The 21,632-nt window shown below is 44.1% G+C and overlaps 1 protein-coding gene across 2 annotated transcripts in view; it reads left to right on the top strand.

The window, feature by feature from the left end:
- The window catches only part of LOC138664135 (oocyte zinc finger protein XlCOF8.4-like), an 85,250-nt gene that overhangs the window by 38,366 nt on the left and 25,252 nt on the right, over positions 1–21,632 (top strand). Inside the window, exons 1-6 of one of the 2 annotated variants that reach the window (XM_069750574.1) lie at positions 16,423–16,463; positions 17,128–17,277; positions 17,407–17,586; positions 17,660–17,783; positions 17,859–17,956; positions 19,346–19,436. In XM_069750574.1, coding sequence (XP_069606675.1) covers positions 16,437–16,463; positions 17,128–17,277; positions 17,407–17,586; positions 17,660–17,783; positions 17,859–17,956; positions 19,346–19,436 — 670 coding nt within the window. In that variant the 5' untranslated portion in view covers positions 16,423–16,436. Of the gene's footprint in view, positions 1–16,422; positions 16,464–17,127; positions 17,278–17,406; positions 17,587–17,659; positions 17,784–17,858; positions 17,957–19,345; positions 19,437–21,632 lie in introns of those variants that run through there. The other variant, XM_069750575.1, reaches the window with a different exon arrangement.

Here is a 21,632-nt window from a genome sequence, read left to right as displayed (position 1 = left end):
CCACTCCTCGAATGCCCACTTCATGGCCAGCAACTCTCGGTTGCCCACATCATAATTTCGCTCAGCAGGCGAAAACTTCCTGGAAAAAAAAGCGCATGGTTTCATCACTGAGCAATCAGAACCTCTCTGCGACAAAACAACCCCTGCTCCAATCTCAGAAGCATCAACCTCGACCTGGAACGGAAGAGAAACATCTGGTTGACACAATACAGGGGCAGAAGAAAAACGACGCTTCAAGTCTTGAAAAGCCTCCACAGCAGCAGAACACCAATTGACCAAATCAGCACCCTTCTTGGTCAAATCGGTCAATGGTTTGGCAATACTAGAAAAATTGCAGATGAAGCGACGATAAAAATTAGCAAAGCCCAGGAACTTTTGCAGACTTTTCAGAGATGTCGGCTGAGTCCAATCATGGATAGCTTGGACCTTAACAGGATCCATCTCGATAGTAGAAGGGGAAAAGATGAACCCCAAAAATGAAACCTTCTGCACACCAAAGAGACACTTTGATCCCTTCACAAACAAAGAATTAGCACGCAGGACCTGAAAAACTGTTCTGACCTGCTTCACATGAGACTCCCAATCATCCGAGAAGATCAAAATGTCATCCAAGTACACAATCAGGAATTTATCCAGGTACTCTTGGAAGATGTCATGCATAAAGGACTGAAACACTGATGGAGCATTGGCAAGTCCGAATGGCATCACTAGATACTCAAAATGACCCTCGGGCGTATTAAATGCAGTTTTCCATTCATCTCCTCGCCTGATTCGCACCAGATTATACGCACCACGAAGATCTATCTTGGTGAACCAACTAGCCCCCTAAATCCGAGCAAACAAATCAGATAACAATGGCAAGGGGTACTGAAATTTAACCGTGATCTTATTTAGAAGGCGGTAATCTATACAAGGTCTCAGCGAACCATCCTTCTTGGCTACAAAAAAGAACCCTGCTCCTAATGGTGACGATGACGGGCGAATATGCCCCTTCTCCAGGGATTCCTTCACATAACTGCGCATAGCGGCGTGCTCAGGCACGGATAAATTAAACAGTCGACCTTTTGGGAATTTACTACCAGGAATCAAATTGATAGCACAATCACAATCCCTATGCGGAGGTAGGGCATCGGACTTGGGCTCATCAAATACATCCCGGTAATCAGACAAGAACTCTGGAACCTCAGAAGGGGTGGATGACGAAATTGACAGAAATGGAACATCACCATGTACCCCCTGACAACCCCAGCTGGACACCGACATGGATTTCCAATCTAATACTGGATTATGGGCTTGTAGCCATGGCAACCCCAACACGACCACATCAAGCAGATTATGCAACACCAGAAAGCGAATAACCTCCTGATGTGCAGGAGCCATGCACATGGTCAGCTGGGTCCAGTATTGAGGCTTATTCTTGGCCAAAGGCGTGGCATCAATTCCTCTCAATGGAATAGGACACTGCAAGGGCTCTAAGAGAAACCCACAACGCTTAGCATACTCCAAGTCCATCAAATTCAGGGCAGCGCCTGAATCCACAAATGCCATGACAGAATACGATGACAAAGAGCAGATCAAGGTAATGGACAGAAGAAATTTTGACTGTACCGTACCAATGGTGGCAGACCTAGCGAACCGCTTAGTGCGCTTAGGACAATCAGAGATAGCATGAGTGGAATCACCACAGTAGAAACACAGCCCATTCAGACGTCTGTGTTCTTGCTGTTCAACTCTGGTCAAAGTCCTATCGCACTGCATAGGCTCAGGTTTAAGCTCAGGTAATACCGCCAAATGGTGCACAGATTTACGCTCACGCAAGCGTCGACCGATCTGAATGGCCAAAGACATAGACTCATTCAAACCAGCAGGCATAGGAAATCCCACCATGACATCCTTAAGGGCTTCAGAGAGACCCTTTCTGAACATAGCTGCCAGCGCAGATTCATTCCATTGAGTGAGCACGGACCACTTTCTAAATTTATGACAATATACCTCTATCTCATCCTGACCCTGACAAATAGCCAGCAAATTTTTCTCTGCCTGATCCACTGAATTAGGTTCATCGTACAGCAATCTGAGCGCCAGGAAAAACGCATCGATATTACTCAATGCAGGATCTCCTGGCGCAAGAGAAAATGCCCAGTCCTGAGGGTCACCGCGCAAAAAAGAAATAACAATCAAAACCTGTTTAACTAGATCACCAGAGGATCGAGGTTTCAAGGCCAGAAATAATTTACAATTATTTTTGAAACTCAGAAACTTAGTTCTATCTCCAAAAAACAAATCAGGAATAGGAATTCTTAGTTCCAACATAGCTTTCTGATCAATAGTGTCTTGAATCTTTTGTACTCTTGCCAAGAGCTGATCCACAAATGAAGATAGACTTCTAATGTCCATCGCTACACCTGTGTACTGAACCACCCAAATGTCTAGGGGGAAAAAAAGGCAAAACACAGTGCAAAGAAAAAAAATGGTCTCAGAACTTCTTTTTTCCCTCTATTGAGAATCATTAGTACTTTGGGCTTCCTGTACTGTTATGAAAGGCAATTCAGTACTACAATGGACATAGCGGTCAGAGCACATACAGTGATCTGACAATAACCCAAAATCATAGAACGAGCTCTGAGACGTGGGAACTCTGCAGACCGCAATCCCTAATCCTCTCCAAACAACACTAGAGGCAGCCGTGGATTGCGCCTAACTCTGCGTATGCAACTCGGCACAGCCTGAGAAACTAACTAGCCTGAAGATAGAAAATAAGCCTACCTTGCCTCAGAGAAATACCCCAAAGGAAAAGGCAGCCCCCCACGTATAATGACTGTGAGTTAAGATGAACAGACAAACGTAGAGATGAAATAGATTCAGCAAAGTGAGGCCCGACTTTCTTAACAGATCGAGGATAGAAAAGGTAACTTTGCGGTCTACACAAAACCCTAAAGAAAACCACGCAAAGGGGGCAAAAAGACCCTCCGTACCGAACTAACGGCACGGAGGTACACCCTTTGCGTCCCAGAGCTTCCAGCAGCAAATTAGACAAGCTGGACAGAAAAAATAGCAAACAAATAGCAAAGAAGAACTTAGCTATGCAGAGCAGCAGGCCACAGGAATGATCCAGGGAAAAGCAAGTCCAACACTGGAACATTGACAGGAAGCCAGGATCAAAGCATTAGGTGGAGTTAAGTAGAGAAGCACCTAACGACCTCACCAGATCACCTGAGGGAGGAAACTCAGAAGCCGCAGTACCACTTCCCTCCACCAACAGAAGCTCACAGAGAGACTCAGCCGAAGTACCACTTGTGACCACAGGAGGTAGCTCTGCCACAGAATTCACAACAATGGACATTCAAGGTCTGTCCTCTTGTGTGGATCATCTCACTGCAAGGGTACAAGACATTCAAGATTTTGTGGTTCAGAATCCGATGTTAGAGCCTAGAATTCCAATTCCTGATTTGTTTTCTGGGGATAGATCTAAATTCCTGAATTTCAAAAATAATTGTAAACTGTTTCTAGCTTTGAAACACCGCTCCTCTGGTAACCCCTTTCAACAAGTAAAAATCATTATTTCTTTGTTGCGTGGTGACCCTCAAGACTGGGCATTTTCCCTTGCGCCAGGAGATCCTGCATTGCGTGATGTAGATGCGTTTTTTCTGGCGCTTGGATTGCTTTATGATGAACCAAATTCAGTGGATCAGGCAGAGAAAATCTTGCTGGCTTTGTGTCAGGGTCACGATGAAGCGGAGGTGTACTGTCAGAAGTTTAGAAAGTGGTCTGTGCTTACTCAGTGGAATGAGTGTGCCCTGGCGGCAATTTTCAGAAAGGGTCTTTGTGAAGCCCTTAAGGATGTCATGGTGGGATTTCCCACGCCTGCTGGTCTGAATGAGTCTATGTCCTTGGCCATTCAGATAGAACGGCGCTTGCGTGAGCGCAAAGCTGTGCACCATTTGGCGGTATTCTCTGAGCATAGGCCTGAGCCTATGCAATGTGATAGGACTTTGACCAGAGCGGAACGGCAAGAACACAGACGTCGGAATGGGCTGTGTTTTTACTGTGGTGATTCCACTCATGCTATCTCCGATTGTCCTAAGCGCACTAAGCGGTTCGCTAGGTCTGCCACCATTGGTACGGTACAGTCTAAATTTCTTTTGTCCGTTACTCTGATTTGCTCTCTGTCGTCCTATTCTGTTATGGCATTTGTGGATTCAGGCGCTGCCCTGAATTTGATGGACTTGGAGTTTGCCAGGCGCTGTGGTTTTTTCTTGGAGCCCTTGCAGTGTCTTATTCCATTGAGAGGAATTGATGCTACGCCTTTGGCCAAGAATAAGCCTCAGTACTGGACTCAATTGACCATGTGCATGGCTCCTGCACATCAGAAGAATATTCGCTTTTTGGTGTTGCATAATCTGCATGATGTGGTCGTTTTGGGGTTGCCATGGCTACAGGTCCATAATCCAGTATTGGATTGGAAATCTATGTCTGTGTCCGGCTGGGGTTGTCAGGGGGTACATGGTGATGTTCCATTGCTGTCAATTTCGCCTTCCACTCCTTCTGAAGTCCCTGAGTTTTTGTCAGATTACCGGGATGTATTTGAAGAGCCCAAATCCGGTGCCTTACCTCCTCATAGGGATTGCGATTGTGCTATTAATTTGTTTCCTGGTAGTAAGTTTCCTAAGGGCCGACTGTTTAATTTATCTGTGCCAGAGCACGCCGCTATGCGGAGTTATATAAAGGAATCCTTGGAGAAAGGTCATATTCGCCCGTCATCATCACCGTTGGGAGTAGGGTTCTTTTTTGTGGCCAAGAAGGATGGCTCTTCGAGACCTTGTATTAATTACCGCCTTCTTAATAAGATCACAGTCAAATTTCAGTACCCTTTGCCGCTGCTGTCTGATTTGTTTGCTCGGATTAAGGGGGCTAGTTGGTTCACCAAGATAGATCTTCGAGGGGCGTATAATCTTGTGCGAATTAAACAGGGCGATGAATGGAAAACAGCATTTAATACGCCCGAGGGCCATTTTGAGTACCTGGTTATGCCATTCGGGCTTTCTAATGCTCCATCTGTGTTTCAGTCGTTTATGCATGACATCTTCCGAGAGTACCTGGATAGATTCATGATTGTATATTTGGATGATATTTTGGTCTTTTCGGATGATTGGGAGTCTCATGTGAAGCAGGTCAGAATGGTGTTCCAGGTCCTTCGTGCGAATTCCTTGTTTGTGAAGGGGTCGAAATGTCTCTTTTGGGTTCAGAAGGTTTCATTTTTGGGTTTCATTTCTTCCCCTTCTACTATCGAGATGGACCCTGTTAAAGTTCAGGCCATTTATGATTGGACTCAGCCCACATCTGTGAAGAGCCTGCAGAAGTTCCTGGGCTTTGCTAATTTTTACCGTCGCTTCATCGCTAATTTTTCTAGTGTTGTTAAACCATTGAATGATTTGACCAAGAAAGGTGCTGATGTGGTCAATTGGTCCTCGGCGGCTGTAGAGGCTTTTCAGGAGTTGAAGCGTCGTTTTTCTTCTGCCCCTGTGTTGTGCCAGCCAGATGTTTCGCTCCCGTTTCAGGTCGAGGTTGATGCTTCTGAGATTGGAGCAGGGGCTGTTTTGTCGCAAAGAAGTTCTGATGGCTCGGTGATGAAACCATGTGCCTTCTTTTCTAGAAAATTCTCGCCTGCTGAGCGCAATTATGATGTTGGCAATCGAGAGTTGTTGGCCATGAAGTGGGCATTCGAGGAGTGGCGACATTGGCTTGAAGGAGCCAAGCATCGAGTGGTGGTCTTGACGGATCACAAGAATTTGACTTATCTCGAGTCTGCCAAACGGTTGAATCCTAGACAGGCTCGATGGTCGCTGTTTTTCTCCCGTTTTGATTTTGTGGTTTCGTACCTTCCGGGCTCTAAGAATGTGAAGGCTGATGCCCTGTCAAGGAGTTTTGTGCCTGACTCTCCGGGTGTTCCTGAGCTGGCGGGTATTCTCAAAGAGGGGGTAATTTTGTCTGCCATCTCCCCTGATTTGTGGCGCGTGCTGCAGAAGTTTCAGGCTGATAGATGGACTAGTAGAGTTATCTCTGAGGTTCATTGTTCGGTGTTGGCGGGTCATCCTGGAATCTTTGGTACCAGAGATTTGGTGGCTAGATCCTTTTGGTGGCCTTCTTTGTCACGGGATGTGCGTTCCTTTGTGCAGTCCTGTGGGATTTGTGCTCGGGCTAAGCCCTGCTGTTCTCGTGCCAGTGGGTTGCTTTTGCCCTTGCCGGTCCCGAAGAGGCCCTGGACGCATATTTCCATGGATTTTATTTCAGATCTCCCTGTCTCTCAAAGGATGTCGGTCATTTGGGTGGTTTGTGATCGCTTCTCTAAGATGGTCCATTTGGTACCCTTGTCTAAATTGCCTTCCTCCTCTGATTTGGTGCCATTGTTTTTCCAGCATGTGGTTCGTTTGCATGGCATTCCGGAGAACATCGTCTCGGACAGAGGTTCTCAGTTTGTTTCGAGGTTTTGGCGGTCCTTTTGTGCTAAGATGGGCATTGATTTGTCTTTTTCTTCAGCTTTCCATCCTCAGACAAATGGCCAAACCGAACGAACTAATCAGACTTTGGAGACATATCTGAGATGCTTTGTTTCTGCTGATCAGGATGATTGGGTGTCCTTCTTGCCTTTGGCTGAGTTCGCCCTTAATAATCGGGCCAGCTCGGCTACTTTGGTTTCTCCTTTTTTCTGTAATTCTGGTTTCCATCCTCGTTTCTCTTCAGGGCAGGTTGAGCCTTCGGACTGTCCTGGTGTGGATACGGTGGTGGACAGGTTGCAGCAGATTTGGACTCATGTGGTGGACAATTTGACATTGTCCCAGGAGAAGGCTCAGCATTTCGCTAACCGCCGGCGCTGTGTTGGTCCCCGACTTCGTGTTGGGGATTTGGTTTGGTTGTCATCTCGTCATGTTCCTATGAAGGTTTCCTCTCCTAAGTTTAAGCCTCGTTTCATTGGGCCATATAAGATTTCTGAAGTTCTTAATCCTGTGTCATTTCGTTTGGACCTTCCAGCTTCTTTTGCCATCCATAATGTGTTCCATAGGTCGTTATTGTGGAGATACGTGGCACCTATGGTTCCCTCCGTTGATCCTCCTGCCCCGGTGTTGGTCGAGGGGGAGTTGGAGTATGTGGTGGAGAAGATTTTGGATTCTCGTATTTCGAGACGGAAATTCCAGTACCTGGTCAAGTGGAAGGGTTATGGTCAGGAAGATAATTCCTGGGTTTTTGCCTCTGATGTTCATGCTGCCGATCTAGTTCGTGCCTTTCATTTGGCTCGTCCTGATCGGCCTGGGGGTTCTGGTGAGGGTTTGGTGACCCCTCCTCAAGGGGGGGGTACTGTAGTGAATTCTGTTTTCGAACTCCCTCCTGTGGTCATGAATGGTACTTCGGCGAGTTTTGTCCATGAACTCCCTCTGGTGGCTGTGAGTGGAGCTGCTGCTTCTGAGGTTCCTTCCACAGGTGACGTAGTTTATTCTTTGGCTGGCTGTTCTATTTAACTCCACTCAGATCGTTACTCCATGCCAGCTGTCAATGTTCTTGTACTGGTTCAGTTCGCTCTTGGATCTTTCTGGTGACCTGTCTACTCCAGCAGTAGCTAAGTCCCTGCTAGTTATTATTGGTTCATTGTTTTCTTGTCCAGCTTGCTATTATGATTTTGTCTTGCTAGCTGGAAGCTCTGGGATGCAGAGTGGCACCTCCGCACTGTGAGTCGGTGCGGAGGTCTTTTGGCACACTCTGCGTGGTTTTTTTGTAGTTTTTTGTGCTGACCGCAAAGATACCTTTTCTATCCTCAGTCTGTTTAGTAAGTCTGGCCTCCCTTTGCTGAAACCTGTTTCATCTCTGTGTTTGTGACTTTCATCTTAACTCACAGTCAATATATGTGGGGGGCTGCCTTTTCCTTTGGGGAATTTCTCTGAGGCAAGGTAGGCTTTATTTTCTATTTCTAGGGCTAGTTAGCTCTTAGGCTGTGAAGAGGCGTCTAGGTCGTGTTAGGTACGCTCCACGGCTATTTCTAGTTGTGTGACAGGATTAGGGGTTGCGGTCAGCAGAGTTCCCACTTCCCAGAGCTTGTCCTGTGTGAGTTTAACCATCAGGTCGTTCCGGGTGCTCTTAACCACCAGGTCCATAACAGTTAGGGTTGGGGCTAGGGTTAGGGTTGGCGTTAGGGCTAGGGTTGGGGCTAGGGTGAGGGTTGGGGCTAGGGTTTGGGCTAGGGTTAGGGTTGGGGCTAGGGTTAGGGTTGGGGCTAGGGTTAGGGTTGGGGCTAGGGTTAGGGTTGGGGCGATGGTTAGGTTTGGGGTTAGGGCTACAGTTAGGGTTGGCGCTAAAGTTAGGGTTGGGGCTAAATTTAGGGTTAGGGTTTGGATTACATTTACGGTTGGGATTAGGGTTAGGGGTGTGTCAGGGTTAGGGGTGTGGTTAGGGTTATGGTTGGTATTAGTGTTAGGGGTGTGTTGAATTTAGGGGTGTGGTTAGGGTTGGGATTAGGGTTAGAGGTGTGTTGGAGTTAGGGGTGTGGTTGGGGTTAGGGATGTTGTTGGGATTAGGGTTAGGGTCATGTTCGGGTTAGGGTTATGGTTAGAGTTGGGATTACGGTTAGGGATGTGTTTGGGTTAGGGGTATGTTTGGGTTAGGGTTTCAGTTAGAATTGGGTATTTCCATTGTTTAGGCACATCAAGGGCTCTCCAAGCGCGACATGGCATCCGATCACAATTCCAGCCAATTCTGCGTTGAAAAAGTAAAACAGTACTCCTTCCCTTCCGAGCTCAAACAGGGGTTTACCCCAACATATGGGGTATCAGCGTACTCAGGACAAATTGGACAACAACTTTTGGGATCCAATTTCTCTTGTTACCCTTGGGAAAATAAAAATTTGGGGGCTAAAAAACCCTTTTTGTGGGAAAAAATGATTTTTTTATTTTCACGGCTCTGCGTTATAAACTGTAGTAAAACACTTGGGGGCTTAAAGTTCTCACAACACATCTAGATAAGTTCCTTTGGAGGACTTCTTTCCAATATGGGGTGACTTGTGGAGGGGTTTCTAATGTTTAGGTACATTAGGGGCTCTGCAAACGCAATGTGACGCCTGCAGACCATTCCATCTAAGTCTGCATTCCAAACGGCGCTCCTTCCCTTCTGAGCTCTGCCATGCACCCAAACGTTGGTTTCCCCCACATATGGGGTGTCAGCGTACACATGACAAATTGGAAAACAACTTTTGGGGTCCAATTTCTCCTGTTACCCTTGGGAAAATACAAAACTGGGGGCTAAAAAAGAATTTTTGTGAATAAAAAAAGAATTTTTATTTTCACAACTCTGTGTTATAAACTGTAGTGAAACACTTGGGGGTTCAAAGCTCTCACAACACATCTAGATAAGTTCCTTAGGGGGTCTACTTTCCAAAATGGGTGTCACTTCTGGGGAGGTTTCAATGTTTAGGCACATCAGGGGCTCTCCAAACGCAACATGGCGTCCCATCTCAATTCCTGTCAATTTTGCATTGAAAAGTAAAACGGCGCTCCTTCCCTTCCAAGCTCTGCCACGCGCCCAAACAGTGGTTTACCCCAACATATGGGGTATCGACGTACTCAGGACAAATTGTACAACAACTTTTGGGGTCCATTTTCTCCTGTTACACTTGGTAGAATAAAACAAATTGGAGCTGGATTAAATTTTTTGTGAAAAAAAGTTAAATGTTCATTTTTCATTTAAACATTCCAAAAATTCCTGTGAAACACCTGAAGGGTTAATAAACTTCTTGAATGTGGTTTTGAGCACCTTGAGGGGTGCAGTTTTTAGAATGGTGTCACACTTGGTTATTTTCTATTATGTAGACCCCTCAAAATGACTTAAAATGTGATGCGGTCCCTAAAAAAAATGATGTTGTAAAAACGAGAAATTGCTGGTCAACATTTAACTCTTATAACTCCTTGACAAAAAAAAATTTTGGTTCCAAAATTGTGCTGATGTAAAGTAGACATGTGGGAAATGTTACTTATTAAGTATTTTGTGTGACATGTCTCTGTAATTTAAGGGCATAAAAATTTAAAGTTGGAAAATTGCAACATTTTCAAAATTTTCGCCAAATTTCTGTTTTTTTCACAAATAAATGCAGGTAATATCAAAGAAAGTTTACCACTATCATGAAGTACAATATGTCACGAGAAAACAGTGTCAGAATCATTAGGATACGTAAAAATTGGCCAGGTCATTAACGTGCAAACCACCCTTGGGGGTAAAGGGGTTAATGGTCTCCTAGGATACCCCCCTGGGTCACATATTGAACTCGATAGGGCACAGAGCTTTATGCCCACTTGACACAAATGACCCTTGCCCTAGTGATGTAGTTTGCCGTGTCCACTTTTTTTTTGCGTTGAAGGAGTCCATATTGCTAGCAGCCTGGAAGAAACAAAATATCAACTACAATAACGAACCAATCCAAATTATGCCAGAAATTTCCTGCTGCACCTTGGCTCAAAGGTCTGCTTTCAAGCCTCTCCTGGATGTCCTACAAGATAAGAAAATTATCTTCCATTGATACTTCACGTGTACCCTAATGGTTTGGGGGGCACCTGAGAATTTTTTCTACTTTCCTCTGCAGATTTACAAACTTTTCTATCCAGGTCAAACCTACCAAAGCTATCTCTTCCTAAAAGGCTTAAAATGACACCTGGACCCCCAAGCCCAAAGGGTCAAAATAAATGCTCTACTTCTTCCTCCACACCTGCTGATTACAATGGTCTCACTTCTAGAGATATGTGCCAGAATGGTAAACGAAGTCATCAAACCTTAAGGACCCCACTTGACTTGGATCCCTGAGGATTATCTAAATATACTGTGTAATGTCAGAAGAAAGGAACGCAGCAGCACTCACCGAGTCTGTGATCAGAAGATCGCCTTTATTGCAGCATATATCCACGTAACTTCATGACACGGGGGAGTGGAACAGAGGAAGAGGTGAGCAGGGAAAGGACGACGGCTGTTTCACGCCAAAACCGGCGCTTCTACGGGTCCATATTGAGAGGACATGACGTCCGAGGGGGTAAGTGAACGAAACACTGCCCCATCAGTGTCAAAGCCAATCAAAACAGAAAGTGACAGGTGCAAATTAAAACAACACGATTAACATTTAAAAACACGTAATAAACATTCAAAAAATACTGTGGTGGATCTCTATCAGCAATAAAAACAAAATCGCCAGAAAACGCAAACAAAGATCACAAAAGGACAACTAGAATATGTCTATATAACTAGAATGGAGACAAATATGGAGACAAATATCTCTCTAAATTCCCACTGGATGAATCAGTCCGGAGAAAACGAAATAAATGAACATGATCCGAATCTGTTACATGCTGGATAGAAATACATCACCTATAAACAATCCTATCTAATACAATAACCATCGATAGTATATTAGTCAAACTCATCATAAGAAGACCGACATATCAATTTTCTCATTTAGACCTGCGGGTCCCGTCGCCCGTGTCTTCAGAATCCATCTGGCCTCTCGTTGTAATAATAATTTGTGTAGATCCCCACCTTGTTTGGGTAATGTAACCCTTTCAATGCCTGCAAAAGTTAATACCTCAGGATTACCATTATGGCATTCCCTTACGTGCTGGATCAACTTGGGTACACCTTTTCCCGACTGAATGGACTTGTAATGTTCCCTGAAACGTATGTATAATTTCCTAATAGTCTTCCCTATGTAGAATCTACAACAAGGACAGAAAATCGCATACACCACATAATCGGTCTTACAGGTGATGAATTGTGTGACCTTATGTGAACAGGGACCGATATTGAGAACCGAATCCTGTACATGAAACCGACAAAATTGACATTGTCCACAGCGATAGTTGCCTTTAGGGGTTGTTTGTTCTAACCAGGTGGTTCGCTCTTTTACTAAGCGATTATGTACTAAGGTGTCTAATATACGTCTCCCTCTTCTATTAGAAATCAGGGGACCCCCTGCAGCTTTCTTCTCTAGATCGCTGTCTCTCTCCAGAACATGCCAGTGTTTTCAATACGGCCCGATGGATAGAGAGATTAGATCTATAATTAGAAAACACTGGCATGTTCTGGAGAGAGACAGGGATCTAGACAAGAAAGCTGCAGGGGGTCCTCTGATTTCTAATAGAAGAGGGAGACGTATAAGAGACACCTTATTCTCTTCTCTGTGAATGGGGAAGAAAAAAAAATTGTTAAAAGACAGCAAAATTTACAGAATAACTGAGGCGGCAAAATAGCTATACTTACCAAAATCCTTTCTGACTTTTGGCGTTGCATGGTTCCAATCATCCAGCAGCAATCTGGCCACTTCTTCCCAGAGTCGTCAGATCAAGACTGAGTCGGAATGATTCTGATCACGGGGGTCCCACAATACTGCTCGGTCTTGCACAGCTTGAATCAGTCGGTCATTATCTATGTCACGTTGTGGAACCGATAGATGAAATATAAAAAAAGAATTTATTAGTAAAAATGACAACAAATTCAATAACAACTCTGATAAAGGATACTTACACCCCGCCTTTCCTCAGCCACTTGAGGCCGACGACCCTGGGAAGAATCATTTCCACTTGACTGCTCCTGCTCTTCTGCAGTATCAGGTACCTGTAAAGAAAATACATGATTTAACACATGTCTAGTATTGACAGTCAATACATACCAATCAGTAAATCAAATGTGATTACATAATCAGTGTCATGGCCACTTTCGGAACCTTCAGTGGATGACATGTTGAGCAGGCAGCAATCAAGTGAAACACTAGAGAGAAAAAAAAAGACAAATGTAACTTGAAAAATGCAAAACACAATTTAGCAACTACAAAAAATGGACACCAATACTTACATTACAGGCTCCAAGCACACTACTTACATTACATTACTCTAAGCACACAGCAGGCAGGCACCACATAACAGGAACTGCAGCACAGCACCAGGATGGACTGAAGAACAGCACCAGGACAGCACCGGGACCAAGACAGCACCACTGGGACCAAGAGAGCAGCACCAAGACAGCTGCACCTAATCTACAAGGAATGGGAAAAAAATTCTGTACAGCGTGCACAGACAGAAATACATTTTCAAAGCTTCTATACTTACATAGACGGCAGCACCGGGACCAAGACAGCAGCACCAGGAACGGAAGGCAGAACCGGGACCAAGACGGTGGTACTGGGACCAAGACGGAGGCACTGGGACCAAGGCGGCAAGACTAGGACCAAGACGGAGGCACTGGGACCAAGACGATGCTACTGGGACCAAGACGGAGGCAGTGGGACCAAGATGACGGTACTGGGACCAAGACAGCTGCACCTAATCTACAAGGAATGGAAAAAAATATATATGTACAGAGTACAGAATGCAAAGACAGAAAGACATTTTCACATCTTCTATACTTACATATAGCCGGCACCACTGGGACCAAGACGGCGGCACTGGAACCAAAACAGCGGCACAGGAATGGCATCAACAAACAGTCTAGAAGCAACAGAAAAAAAAACAAGTACAGAGTACAGAATGCAATGAGAGACAGACAGACCTTTTCAAAGCTTCTATACTTACATCCAGAGTCTTCTGCCTTATTCCAATGTCCTGTGCCCGAATACAGAGTCTTCTGCCTTCTTCCAATGTTCTGTGCCCGCATCCAGAGTCTTCTGCCTTCTTCCAATGTTCTGTGCCCGCATCCAGAGTCTTCTGCCTTCTTCCAATGTTCTGTGCCCGCATCCAGAGTCTTCTGCCTTCTTCCAGTGTCCTGTGCCCGCATCCAGAGTCTTCTGCCTTTTTCCAATGTCCTGTGCCCGCATCCAGAGTCTTCTGCCTTCTTCCAATGTCCTGTGCCCGCATCCAGAGTCTTCTGCCTTCTTCCAATGTCCTGTGGCCGCATCAAGAGTCTTGAGAGTAATGGACTTCCTGTATCCAGACCCCCTTTTATACAGCTGGCAATTTTCAAGTGGTAACATAATTTCCAAGGCAAAATTAGTCAGAAGTAGACTTGTGTATCGACCCCAACCGTACGCAAGTCCTTGCGTAACCATGCATTCCCATAGACAGTAATGTGGTTTTTTTACGCAATCATCTGCAATCGTCCGCATGTTAACGATTTCGCAATTTTTGCCGCTACAAAAAATGCAACAAGTTGAACAAATTGTTCACTTGGTCCCTATCGCCATCCGTACCTCGTCTTTAGTCACGTGCGCGGTCACGCTGCTCACCTCGGCACACAGGTCCTGCGAAGGCACCGTCCGTACCGCTCGTACCAGGGGGGACGCACGCTTGCTGAGACGCCACTGCATGTTGCCCACAACGGAGTGACAGGCTGCTACCGGCCGGGGCAGCGAGTCAACACCTGTTGGACTATTCTTCTCAGCAAGATTCCTTCATTTCTCTCCCCTTGGACTTCTCACAGGGGTAAGAATTATATTCAATATCTTCTGGACTCTATGGTGCGGGTTGTTGATATTGACACTGGATGCTGGACGTTTTTAGTGTCAGTTCTACTGGGTTTGGCTTATTATCCCAGTAGCCTCATATCTATTGTAAACACTCTAGTCCTATTTTATAGGGAGTACCACCAGCGCGAGTACAGATGAATGCACTATTTGGTGCAATCATCGATTGATTTTAGCTAAAAAATTGCAACATGTTGCATTCACCGGAACCCGCCATATACCTCCAAACGACGAATGTGTAAGCATTCGCAAGCGACCGCATGCTAAAACATGTCACTGCGTACACAATGTTCAAGATATGTACGTGTGACGCATGCGGATCGATGTGGATCATACGCAGCGCACACAGACGCAAATGTGAACCTGGCCTTGCTGTAGTGTAAGCTGACTGCTGCATCTGTATTTTTGTAATTTTGATTAATCATACTGTTGTTCCAATTCATCATATCTTTTAGGTCAGGGTCACTTTTAATTTCATGACATTTAGATCGGTTTTAGTAATCATTTCCTAGTGCGCCGTAATTATTTTGTCACATCATCCATCTCCTGTGTCAGTATGAAAAGACACACTGTCATTACAGGTTTAGTAAAATTCTGACACATTTTTTTTAAATCAACTAGTACATAACCCAACGTTTCTACACTACTTTTCTTTCCCAGATGTTATAATAAAACCCCAGTATAACAACTAGAATTATTGAAGTAGTTTCAGCTAAATGTTTATTTAGTGATGCAAATGTTTGTGTGTGTTTGGGGCTCATTATTCCTTATGGAACAATATATGGTGCTCATTATACTGCATGGAGCATTGTATATTTCCCATTATACTGTATGGAGCAATATATGGGACTCATTATACTGTATGGAGCAATATACGGGGCTCATTATACTGTATGGAGCAATATACGGGGCTCATTATACTGTATGCAGCAATATACGGGGCTCATTATACTGTATGCAGCAATATACGGGGCTCATTATACTGTATGCAGCAATATGTGGGACTCATTATACTGTATGGAGCAATATATGGGACTCATTATACTGTATGGAGCAATATACGGGGCTCATTATACTGTATGCAGCAATATATGGGGCTCATTCTGTATGGGGCTCATTATGTATGTAGCAATATATGGTGCTCATTATTCTGCATGGAGCATTATATGGGGTCCATTATTCTGTCTGAAGTAATATATAGGGGGTTCATTATACTGTATGGAGCATTATATGGGGCTCATTATACTGTATGGAGGACTATGTTTTTGCCTATAATACTGTATAGAGGACTTTTTTTGCCCATAATACTGTATGGAGTGCTATGTGGTGCCCATAATACTGAATGAATGACTATACTGTCCGGTTTCTGACCTATTGTAGAATGTACAATGGATGTCACTCATGTAATTGAAGAAGTGAAATATTTGTGATTGTATTCCACTTATATTTCTCTGCCTTATCTGTGCATCATGAATTATGGTATGTGTTAGGCTACGTTCACACTAGCGTTATGCTAGTGTGCGTCGGGTTAGCGTCGGGCGACGCAGCGGCGACGCACGCGTCATGCGCCCCTATACTTAACATGGGGGACGCATGCGTTTTTGTTTGTTGCGTTGTGCGACGCATGCGTCTTTTTTGCTGCAAGCGTCGGACCAAGAAAACGCAACAAGTTGCATTTTTCTTGCGTCCGATTTTCGGCAAAAAACGACGCATGCGTCGCAAAAGGCAGCGTTTTTGCATGCGTTTTGCCGCGTTTTTGCGTGCGTTGTGCGTTGCGTCGCCGACACAGCGGCGCACAACGCTAGTGTGAACGTAGCCTTAAAGGGGCCCACGAAAACCTGGAACCGACCCTGCAACCAGCACAGCAGAGTCCTGCAAACACTGAGGCCCCTGATCATGTGACCCCTGACTCCTCCCCTCCTGTGACCTCATCACAGGTCCTGTGCGCACAGAACAGCCATGTATGTGGTGTGCGGCTCTGCAGGTGGAGGTAGGTGCTGGAGATTCCCCTCATAATATTTAGTTGCCTTTGAGTTTCTCCATTCCAAGATACAGGACCTTTTAAAGTCTATCTTTTTAGATTAGTTCTGTGTTTTGGGGGCTGGATTGTAAATATTCTGTGATAAATCTCTGTATGTGACTATAATTGGATTATTTCAAGAAGAAAAACAAAAAAAGAGACAAAGAGAGGCGCATAGGGTAACTGTGAGGTCAGTGGGAGTATGGGGTGAGGCCGAGCTCCCTGATGAGGTTGTGGCTGACACAATTCCGATAAACGCTGTGTGGTAATTAGCTGCTGCAGTCATAGAAGGGAGAGCGGCTTCTACTGTATGTAAAACGGTAAATGATAGAGGTGCAGACGTAAAAAACTGACCATGGGTGACTGTAGCTTGTTTTGAAAAGGCCTTGGTCCAAACCTGAAACGCGTCAATAAAAAACGAACTGGATGTGTTCAATATTGTGGAACTAATCTTCTTCAACAGCAGCACGGTCAGTTTTATACATATGAACCTTTATTATTTATCGTATAACGGGACTGTTTGTTATACCGGGGCCATGACTGGATGTAGTGATCATGTGACGCCGGTAACAGCTCCGGAGGTTTCTTACATGGGATCTTTATGATGTTACATCGTCATCTTCTCCCCATTCAGGTCCCTACAATATCGGATCCTCTCAGTGGAGATCTTCTATATAAGAGAATTCTCCTGAGTGACCCTACAAGGATGGATAGGGACAGGGACAAGATGGCGGAGAGGATATTACACCTCACCCTAGAGATCCTCTTCCGCCTTACTGGAGAGGTGAGAGATTCTGATGACGTCACATTACATCATTCTTATTTATGGGAATAACAGATGGACAGAACTGGAGAGGTGAGGACTCTGGAAATGTCTGTAGTGAGGTTTATTAATGTGTCTCTCCATAACCAGGATTACACAGTAGTGAAGAAGACCTCTAGTGAGCGCTGTCAGGCCCCTGTGTCTGAGGGATGGGGAAGACCCCTGAGCCCAATCACGGGGCCTCCACCTCACCCCCTGATACATGAGGACATCAATGACCAGAAGATCCTAGAACTCACCTACAAAATGATTGAGCTGCTGACTGGAGAGGTGACACTGCTGGGACATTATACAGTAACGCTATGGAGGGATCAAGGGATGACGGTATCATTGTATGTGTCAGGTTCCTATAAGGTGTCAGGATGTCACCGTCTATTTCTCCATGGAGGAGTGGGAGTATTTAGAAGGACACAAAGATCTGTACAAGAACATCACGTTGGAGGTTCCCCAGCCCCTCTCATCACCAGGTAATAGACAGGACAAAATACGGCCTACAATTATCTGTAAAAAATGAATTCAGTCCCTGTATGTGTTTCCTCCAGTTCTATCCAGTGAGATGACAACACCAGAGAGATGTCCCCGTCCTCTTCTACCACAGGACTGTAAACAAGAAGATCTCGATGTTCCTCAGCATCATCAGGTAGATGGAGAGAAGGTGTCATGAGATCTCCCCCATGATGTGCAGAAGGCTGTGAAAGTTTTGTGTTCTCTATTGTTTTATCACCAGATTTATACACTGAATGGAAAATTTATTAGAGACACCTGCCTATTCTTGATTGAAGCTTTTCAGTATGGAAAATACACCAGTGACCCTGGAATGCAGCAGAATGCAGGGATTAGTTTCAGTGTGACTCCACCTTTGAATGGTGAAATCAAGTAATCTGAGTGACTTTGAATGAGACATGGTCATCAGTGCTAGATTATCCAGGGCCACTATATATAAAATTGCAGACCTCCATGTTTTATATGTGCAGTGTTGTCAAGGGAATGTCGTAATAGAGAAAAAACCTCCAATGAGAAGGGATAGTGCGGATGTAAATAACTCAACAAGGAGGACATCAAGAATGTTTCTAAGGAACAGGTGGTACACAGTCACGTATATTACAGCTGAATGCAGCAATGGTGTCCAACTCATATGTCTGAATACACTCACCAATCCTGAGCACAGATTGGCTATAACAGCAGATGACCAATACCGTTGATGTCTAAAGGAAAGTGGAAGAAAAAACTTAGTTGGTCTAAAGAGCGCAAAAATTATATAGTGGAACAATTAAAAAGATTGGTCGGATGAATTCAGGTTGCTGTTGCACTGTGTTGATGGGAGGGTTAGAATTCGGCAAAGGCAGCATGAATTCATGCACCCTTACTGATAGGTGTCAACATTTCAGTTTGTTGGTGGTGGAGTAATGGCGCCGGGAATGTTTTCATTGCAATTTCTGGATCTTCTTTCACCTTTGAATGAATATTTTGATATTAGATCTTACCTAACTATTATGGCTGGCTGAGGTCACAAATGTTGTACAATTATGGATCGCTGTCTTGGACTTCATAATCCCCAGATGTTAATCCTATAAAGCTTCATTAGGACATGATAGAACTGGCTGTTGAGAGCATGTCAGTACCTTCAACTAATTTGTGGTGAACGCAACAAGTTACCTTTTCGACATAGCCAAATACTCCTGCAGAACCATCATCTAGTGGAATCTATGATGTAATTGCTGATTTCCCGAAGACTAAAGGGGGTCTTATGTACTAACAGATAAGTGTAATGTGATCGTTCAGTATATGTTTTATACTTGGTGGAGGTGACAGGATAGATGTTGTCTGGATCCTCTCACAATTTTCTGGTTATAGCGACTGCGGGTTACAATTAGGAATCGACAAGTTGGATTTATTTAGGAAACCTGCAGACGTGATAACTATGGCTGTCATTTGTGGTAGTCATATTCATTTATAATCTTTTCTGTTATTCTCATTAATTTCAGACATCTTCTTCAACTGTCTGTGACTTCTACAATATTTGTTTCAGGGTAAAGATCTTCCCCATATTAATACTACAGAGACATATGTGAAAGGTGATGAGCGGTGTAAAGAGGAGATTCCCACAGATAACAGCAAAGGTGAGGAGTTATCATTAAATGCAGAGAAATTACAAATTCTGCTCAGCCACTCCATGTAAAAGCATTTTTTCACCCATAGAAAGCAATGAGTAAGTGAAAAAAGCTATCAGTTTTTGTAGCGTTTTTGGTGGGAAAAAAACGCAGGAACAGCAGGGTGTGAAACCAATGTATTTTGTGATTTTTATCAAGTTTAAGGCTATGTGCACACTTTGCAGATTCCACTGCGGATTTTTCCGCAGTGGAATTTCAAAATCCGCAGTGAAAACCCATCGTGGTTTTTACTGCGGATTTATCGCGGTTTTTACTGCGGTTTCTTCTGCGGATTTTCATCTGCAGTTTCCTATTGGAGCAGGTGAAAATCCGCAGAAAAGAAGTGACATGCTGTGGAATGTAAACCGCAGCGTTTCCGCGCGGTTTGTTCCGCAGCATGTGCACTGCGTTTTTTGTTTCCCATAGGTTTACAGATCCCATAGAATACAGATAATAAATGGGAAATGTTTAAGAACATCCTAAATAGGCAGTGTAAGCGGTTTATACCTTGTGGGAATAAAAGGACTAGAAATAGGAAAAACCCAATGTGGCTAAACAAAGAAGTAAGACAGGCAATTAACAGTAAAAAGAAAGCATTTGCACTACTAAAGCAGGATGGCACCATTGAAGCTCTAAAAAACTATAGGGAGAAAAATACTTTATCTAAAAAACTAATTAAAGCTGCCAAAAAGGAAACAGAGAAGCACATTGCTAAGGAGAGTAAAACTAATCCCAAACTGTTCTTCAACTATATCAATAGTAAAAGAATAAAAACTGAAAATGTAGGCCCCTTAAAAAATAGTGAGGAAAGAATGGTTGTAGATGACGAGGAAAAAGCTAACATATTAAACACCTTCTTCTCCACGGTATTCACGGTGGAAAATGAAATGCTAGGTGAAATCCCAAGAAACAATGAAAACCCTATATTAAGGGTCACCAATCTAACCCAAGAAGAGGTGCGAAACCGGCTAAATAAGATTAAAATAGATAAATCTCCGGGTCCGGATGGCATACACCCACGAGTACTAAGAGAACTAAGTAATGTAATAGATAAACCATTATTTCTTATTTTTAGGGACTCTATAGCGACAGGGTCTGTTCCGCAGGATTGGCGCATAGCAAATGTGGTGCCAATATTCAAAAAGGGCTCTAAAAGTGAACCTGGAAATTATAGGCCAGTAAGTCTAACCTCTATTGTTGGTAAAATATTTGAAGGGTTTCTGAGGGATGTTATTCTGGATTATCTCAATGAGAATAACTGTTTAACTCCATATCAGCATGGGTTTATGAGAAATCGCTCCTGTCAAACCAATCTAATCAGTTTTTATGAAGAGGTAAGCTATAGGCTGGACCACGGTGAGTCATTGGACGTGGTATATCTCGATTTTTCGTTTGATACCGTGCCGCACAAGAGGTTGGTACACAAAATGAGAATGCTTGGTCTGGGGGAAATTGTGTGTAAATGGGTTAGTAACTGGCTTAGTGATAGAAAGCAGAGGGTGGTTATAAATGGTATAGTCTCTAACTGGGTCGCTGTGACCAGTGGGGTACCGCAGGGGTCAGTATTGGGACCTGTTCTCTTCAACATATTCATTAATGATCTGGTAGAAGGTTTACACAGTAAAATATCGATATTTGCAGATGATACAAAACTATGTAAAGCAGTTAATACAAGAGAAGATAGTATTCTGCTACAGATGGATCTGGATAAGTTGGAAACTTGGGCTGAAAGGTGGCAGATGAGGTTTAACAATGATAAATGTAAGGTTATACACATGGGAAGAAGGAATCAATGTCACCATTACACACTGAATGGGAAACCACTGGGTAAATCTGACAGGGAGAAGGACTTGGGGATCCTAGTTAATGATAAACTTACCTGGAGCAGCCAGTGCCAGGCAGCAGCTGCCAAGGCAAACAGGATCATGGGGTGCATTAAAAGAGGTCTGGATACACATGATGAGAGCATTATACTGCCTCTGTACAAATCCCTAGTTAGACCGCACATGGAGTACTGTGTCCAGTTTTGGGCACCGGTGCTCAGGAAGGATATAATGGAACTAGAGAGAGTACAAAGGAGGGCAACAAAATTAATAAAGGGGATGGGAGAACTACAATACCCAGATAGATTAGCGAAATTAGGATTATTTAGTCTAGAAAAAAGAC

Source organism: Ranitomeya imitator, chromosome 2 (assembly GCF_032444005.1).
Source record: "Ranitomeya imitator isolate aRanImi1 chromosome 2, aRanImi1.pri, whole genome shotgun sequence".
Classification (NCBI taxonomy): Eukaryota; Metazoa; Chordata; class Amphibia; order Anura; family Dendrobatidae; genus Ranitomeya; species Ranitomeya imitator.
Note: the sequence above shows the minus strand (reverse complement) of the source record. Positions and strands in the feature narration are given on the sequence as shown.